The sequence below is a fragment of the Crocuta crocuta genome, unplaced genomic scaffold (genome assembly GCF_008692635.1).
Source record: "Crocuta crocuta isolate KB4526 unplaced genomic scaffold, BGI_CrCroc_1.0 scaffold367, whole genome shotgun sequence".
Classification (NCBI taxonomy): Eukaryota; Metazoa; Chordata; class Mammalia; order Carnivora; family Hyaenidae; genus Crocuta; species Crocuta crocuta.
Window position 1 is genome coordinate 323,491 of NW_027527936.1, and position 6,639 is coordinate 330,129.

Sequence of the window (6,639 nt, forward strand, 5' to 3'; positions counted from 1 at the left end):
TCAAACCTTCTAAAGTTCAAATTCAGCCCTCTTTGCAATTCACAAGAGAATGCCACGTTCACTGAGTACACCACGGACTGAACCTACATTGTTTAGGCATGTCTGAAATGGCATTTCAGGAACCCAAACTGGAATGGCCTGGTTAGCAACATGGTTAGAGAAATGCAGCCCTCTGGATCGCTGACAGTTACCCTGAACTCGTTTTCCTTGGCTCAGGGGGACTTGGTTGGCATAAGGTGCCCCCACTCTGACATGTTTGAGAAATCTTTTATTAGCGGAAGTCTCAGAAGGCAACGTTTTAAAATCAGGCAATCGATAACCACAACTAAATACAAAATTTCAGGTAAATTTGCCTTTCAAAATAAATCAGACTCTTGCAACAGGAGAATTGCCCAAGAGGTTTTTTTTCTTCTTGTACAAAACAATTAACACCACTTTGCAAAAGGCATACAAAAATACAGTATTAAAAAAAAAAACAATAAAACAAACCACTGCTCCCAGCCTAATACCCAACAGCAGCTTATAAAACACAAGCTATTCAGGTGATACATCAGTAACCTACATCCCACCTGTTCTCCAATGACAGTTCCAGAAGTCAGTTGGCTCCCAAAAACCATACTCCAGAAGGTAGAGAGGTTCCCCCCCCCCAAATTTCCACTGGGTTCTCTGAGGCCAGAAAACAACCTCGGAAACAGACCACTGTGCATAATAAGTTTGGAAGTAGCAGCTGGCTTTCCCAGAGCCACAGAGAGTGCTCTACCCTCCCCATCTCCACCACCACCCCCCNAGCCAGTAGGCACCTGCTGCCCTGGGCAGAGTTCTGGAGGGGCTGATCTTTCTTCTAGGCCAGGCTTTGGGACTCCTGAGTTTGCCCACATGACACCTATTGGGTTAGATGTCTTTCCAGACTGGAGGCTGCACCTGGAGTCCACTTGGAGGTACCAAGTTCACCTGGGGCAAAATCCATCATGGTCAGCTAAGCAAGAGCTCCTGGAAACTCCTTTAAAACCCAGCAGGAAACTAGTCCGCCTTCTGGAGCATTAGATGAATCCCAGCAGCTCTGCCGGCAAGAACTGCAGTAAGGCCCAGACTCTGGGAAAGAGATGGGACTCATGTCAGGATTTGTGACAGGCCGGCGAGGGGCCCAAGGGTGGCTGCAGAGCTGGCAAGCTCTTTGGGAGCTGCACTAGGATAGTTCGCAGGGTTCTGGTAGAACTTCAAACATACCAGTCGGGGATCGAGAGCAGAGGGAAGTAGGAAAGAGGAAGTGGTACCGTTCTCCCTCCGGATGTGCCTGACATCTGCCTTGAGAAAAGATTCCAGGATGGAAAACACCTGGGCAGATCTCAAGTTCACGGCCGGCACTACAAGCCTTCCCCGGGCCTCAGGCTTAGGACCCATTTCCCAGTGTCTTAGGGAAATATTTCTGACCTGTGGGCAAGGGGTGCTGGAGAGCCTGTTGCATAACAAAGGCAGAAGGAAACAAAAAAGTCCCTTGTGAGGACAGAATGGTTTCTCGTCAGAGGAAAGGGCCCAGAGGGCTTTGAGACAAAGAATCTAGAGGCCAAGCTCTTTAAATGTTCTCAAGGTCGCAGCATTTAGAGTGGGAGGAGGGGTGTTGGCTATCATCATAATATATATATATTAAAGGTTTCCAACTCCTCAGCTACTGTAAAGTGTCTGACAGTGAGGTAATGGTCCATGTTGATCAAGTCTGTGAGCTTGTCTTCACCCAAGACAGCTCGTGTGTCTCCTGGAAAGAAAAGCCTCGGGGAGAGCATCCGGGCCCAGCTGTCTAGCATCGCCCCAGAGACAGTGGGAGCATCCTTTCCCAGCCTAAAGCTCATCCGGAGCGGGAGATTTCATGCAGGCTGGAGCCCCCCACCCCCCACAACGTCCACCACCTGTTGCATAGCATCTGTCAGGCTTTCCTTCCGAGCTAGTGAGCTAGGCACCCCAGGCTCCCCAGTCAGCTGCCTGCCTGAGAAGCCAAAGGCGCCAGAGAAGGCCCAGTGCTCCCCAGAGTCAGGGAAGAGGGAGAGCTGGGTTTCCAGGTTTCCAAGAATGCAAGCCCTTAGGAGTGTGTGCACCGGCTGCTCTGCATTCTGGAATCTACTGTTCAGACTGTCCCGCCATAACCAAAATGTGCAAATTACTAAGGGGGAGGGGGCAGGTTAAAAAATAAACTCGGGTCTTTGTGAGAGCAGTCAGGCTTTTTGGTCACTTAGTAGCCACTGAGGTACGCAATTCTCTTCTGCAGTTGCTGCTGCCGGCATCGGAGCTGCCTTTTCTCCGTGGCCATTCTCTTCTCGGCCCCCACCAGGGCTTGCAAGTACTCCAAGGCCTTGCTCAGGATCACCACTTTGGGGGCCTTGGAGCAGCTGGCCAACGTGGGTACCTGGTCCCTCAGGGCCAAGAACCTAGAACGGAGGTCATTCCGTCGTTTGCGCTCCAGGAAGTTGTGGTTCTTCCTCTTGGTCACGTCCTCGGTGTCAGAACTGACAGGTTTGGGGTGGCAGGACTGGGGAGCCTCGCTTTCTACAGGTGGGGGACTCACAATCTCTTCATCCGCCTCCTCTTCCTTTTCCTCTGGGACATCGTTCTCCAGAGCCTCTTCCTGGGGACCTCTCTCTGGAGCCCCTCCTTGGGAACAGCTTTCTGGAGGAAAACGGGCGGCATAGTTGTGCTGTTGCTGATGGATGGAGATGTGGAAGTGTTTCATGCAGGGGTCCAGTGGGTCTGCCCGCACCGTGATGGTGACTGGCTTCCGTACGCCCAGGGACTGTCTCTTCTCCACTGTCACAACATCGATTTCTTCACCCTCTGTCCAAGAGAGATCCAGAGAAGAAACACACCCCATGAGAAACACACACACACACACACACACGCATGCATGCACGCACAAATATACACACACATAGACGCTATGCTGAGGCTGGGGAGGGGGGAAGAGGTGACATTTTTCCCCATTTAGATGTAAACAAACTGAAGTGAGGAGAAAGACAACTGATTCATTTGTAATGGGGTAAGGTCAGCGTGAAGGAAAGGAGGGGAAATAAGCAAGAAGGAAAATATTCTCCAATTTCCTTTTGCACAGCAAGGCTTAGATAAGAACAAAAGGCAGACCCAAGCCAACAGCCCCCAGTCTGCACAGGCGCTCCCCTCCCCCACCGAGGGGATGGAGAGAAAGAGCTATCGGCCTGGGACAAAGTTTAGCTATAAAGATCTTCCCCAGTCGGGCTCTTTCATGCTCCATCAGAATTGTAAATGAGGGGTCTGTGGGCCGAGCTGCCCTTTGTTCCTGCCCAGCACAGTCTGCACTTGGGGAATTGTTACTTTTCACAAGTTATAAATCCTATTATTCCCCCACCTCTCTATTCTGCCATCCCTTTCAGCGGAGGATTCAGAGAAGGGAGGGCTACACATAACCCATCCCTCCTCACCCACTGAGGGGAGGGAACCGGTTTCCCTCAGGAGCATTTTGCTCCTGGTTTCAACGGGTTTCTACTCATCCATCATTTATAGGTCGCCTGCCCCACCCCCTTCCCTGGACCCGAAGAGGGTTGGATTTGTGATAGCAGGTCGGCAAAAGCTGCGGGAACTTCACAANAGGGAACTGAGCGGCAACAGAATGGCCCAATCCAAGGGCCAAAACACCAAGAGACCTGGAGATGCCTGGACATGCCCCCGTCATTCTCTGGCTCAAAGGTCTCTTAGGCTACCCAACCAGGAGAGTGCAATTAGGGGCAAGTCTACCCGCTTCACGTTTTGCAGCCCCCACCCAGAAGGCCACCTTCATGCATTTCAGCCTGACTACAGGAGAGCTCAGTTCTCTCGGCCTATTTTGCATATCAGGATCCTTGAGCCCCTTTGTCAGGAAGGCTTCCATTGTGTGGACAATCGCATTATTTCTCCATTAATAAAACCTGACCATTCAGCCCTCCTGGCCACAGGGCCTGGGATTGGCTAGCTGAGCTGTGTTTGGAATGCTGTTTTACCCAGCCCCTAGTCTCTATTGGCTGAGCCTTGCCGTCAGTCACTCTCCCCACCGCCTCCCCCCTTATTGTTTGCAATCTGTTGCATTTTGTTCTGGGCCATGTGGCCTGTGAGTGAACCAGGGGCTTGCAAACAGGTTCAGGTTAAAGGGCAAGGCAGAAAATGATTCAGGAAGCTTTCCCACATCCCAAACCTTTAATATTTCAGTGTTAAACCTCATAGCTGGTAAGGTGCTGCCTAAGGAAGAAATAATGTAAGAAACCATTATTTTTAGAGATGGTCTAACTCTACCCAGACAAGGAAATGCCTTCCACTGGACAATCAAGTCCAACCCTCTTACGTGCAGAGGGAGAAACAGAGATCCAGACCAGCCAAGTCCACATATCACCTTGTAACGTTCTGAATCTCAAACTAAGATCTCCAAACTCCCCAAACAATGCTCTTTCCACTCTACCGCTCCATCAGCTTTTGTAGAGATAGATCTTTATTGGTTTCTTGATCTCAAAACTCCCATTCCAGCCATTGAACAAACACAAGCTCTTGGTGTTGAAAGCAAGCAGGTTAAAAATGACCTTAACATGCAGACCAAAAAAAAAAAAAAAAGACTTTTAATTTCGTGTTATCCTTATTTCTCCCCGCAAGTATATGACAACTTCCGTACCCACTCCCCAGTTCCCTCTCAAAAGGTCACGGAAAAGTTATTCTTAAAAGCTACAGGCGAATTTTCTAGACCCTGATTTACCTGATGCTAGTCAGTTGGCACCCTTTATAAAAGCACCCTCTCTAGTCTTTCTCATGGGTAGAGGTCTAAGAGGCGAGGCTAAGAACTGGATGCTGAAGTCTGCCCCTAGTGAGGTTTAAATTTGCATCCGGGGATGGGGCGGAGGGCTGGAGCTCCATATCTGTGACCCAAGCACCTAGGTCAGAGCTTGGCACCATGCAGTGGCCGGTGAACATTTGTTGAATGCAAGGAAGCAGCTGCAGAGAACCCACAGGTGAAATTAGGAGGGAGTTAGGGGAACAGCTTTCCAGCCCAGGTCAAAGCAACAAAGCAGTGTAGCCCACCACTCTAGGATAAGCTATCATGAAGACCCCCGAAACATCAAGGAAGAAGTGCCTGGGTGCAATGGAGGGCTGGGCTAAAGAAGATGGAGCTCGCTGCTATTGATTTCCTTTTTCTAAGCCTCAGTCTTCCCATCTGTTAATGGGGATCATTAGTTGCTCTGCTGCCAGACTCGTGGGTGATTGTGTGGTGTACAAATGGTAAGGGGTGGGAGGTGCAATGGGAGGGTATTATCGACCTTTTAAAGTAAAGCAGACAGGAGACTAGATTTTTTTTAAAGGGTGAAGGCTTTGGCTTTGCACAAAAGGCTCCTCAGCTTCCTCTCTCCCTGGGGGAGTGTGAGTTTCCCAGGGAAAGCGGCAGCAGCAAAAAACTTGAAGCCTGGAGTAACCCTTAATAAAGCCCTTCTAGCCTCCGGAGGACAGAAATCCCCTACAGTCCAATCCTAGTATTGTCCTCCCTAAGCGCTAAGCCTCACCCAGTCTCCCTAGTCCCCTGGGGCTCCAATCATCATCCAAAGGACGCTGGCTCCCACGCCACTTCTTCAAACTGTTTACTAACACACCCACGTGCCAGACAGACACCGCTGAGGGCTACACCGGCAGCTTCAGACAGAGAAAGGGGGAGGTGGCCGAAGGGCTCGCGAAGACCCAATGCCTGACCTCAGACAGCGGCAGAGTTTTGGCCACCCTGGGGGTGCCCCCCCTTAGATGGCGCGGGGCGGTCCTTACCCGAGTCGCTTGGGCTCTCGGACCCCGAGCAGGCCTGGGTCTTGGGCTCGCCCAGCGGACAGGGGGCAGCGGGAGCCGGGTTGCCGGCTTCGAGGCTGGGAGCGCAGTCTGGGGCGGCGGGCGCCTTGGGCGGGTTCCCCCGGGGTGCGCTGGCGGCGAGCCGGTCGCTCACCGCTCTCTCTAGCCGTTCCCGGGCGGAGAAGCCGCTCCACATGCAGTCACGGCGGATGATGGAGGCGTAGTTCCTGCCCCAAGCTTTCGAATGGCCCCGGAATTCCGCCTCGTCCCCAGCGCCCCCTCCGGGCCACGGCTCTGGGGGACCAATTCCAGGGGCTGAGTCCCCGGCGCCGGGACCCGAGCCCCAGGGCGGCGACGTGGGGGGCGACGGCACCAGCTCGAATTTCTTCCAGATGTCCTCACTGGGCGCCGTGGAGCGGTAGAAATCTTCCCCGCAGTCATAGTCGTAGAAATAGTGCTGGTACGAGTCGAAGTCCATGTCCGCTCCCTGCGGGAGGGAAGGGTACCGGCTGATTGGGGTGCTGGCCGAGGAGAGAGGCGTCCGCGGGTCTGCCAGCACAGCCGGCTGCCAGGCTCTCCTCCCTCCCCAACCTCCCGGCTGGCAGCCCGCGTCCTTCCCTCGCGTCCCGGGAAGCCCAGCCCCGGGTCGGCGTGCCCAAGGAAGAGGCTCACAGCGCACGGACTGGGCTGCGGGGAGCGAGTTCAAAGCAAACTTTGCCAGCGCCGCCCGGAGCGCAGCTCCCAGGGCCAGGCTGGGCCGGGCGGGGGCGCGCTGTGCCCAGGAGGCAGCCTGCCGTCCGCCCCCCTGCAGCCCAGAGCCTCACCTCGCTC

At 53.2% G+C, this 6,639-nt stretch overlaps 1 protein-coding gene across 1 annotated transcript; it reads right to left on the reverse strand.

Annotated features, from left to right (window-relative positions):
• Nucleotides 1-1,623: 1,623 nt before the first annotated feature.
• MYCL (MYCL proto-oncogene, bHLH transcription factor) lies at nucleotides 1,624-6,375 on the reverse strand. Its single transcript, XM_077751957.1, has 2 exons — nucleotides 5,791-6,375; nucleotides 1,624-2,823 (listed from the first exon to the last, which is right to left on the reverse strand). Exons 1-2 carry the CDS (start codon nucleotides 6,284-6,286, stop codon nucleotides 2,225-2,227), a joined length of 1,095 nt encoding a protein of 364 aa, XP_077608083.1. The 5' UTR covers nucleotides 6,287-6,375; the 3' UTR covers nucleotides 1,624-2,224.
• Nucleotides 6,376-6,639: the final 264 nt, after the last annotated feature.

Excerpts from the sequence above, each read along its gene's own strand:
- MYCL (XM_077751957.1), bottom strand. The coding sequence starts at position 6,286 with ATGGACTTCGACTCGTACCAGCACTATTTCTACGACTATGACTGCGGG. Across the intron at positions 2,824-5,790 it reads CGAGAGCCCAAGCGACTCGG|AGGGTGAAGAAATCGATGTT; the intron begins GTAAGGACCGCC and ends TCTCTTGGACAG.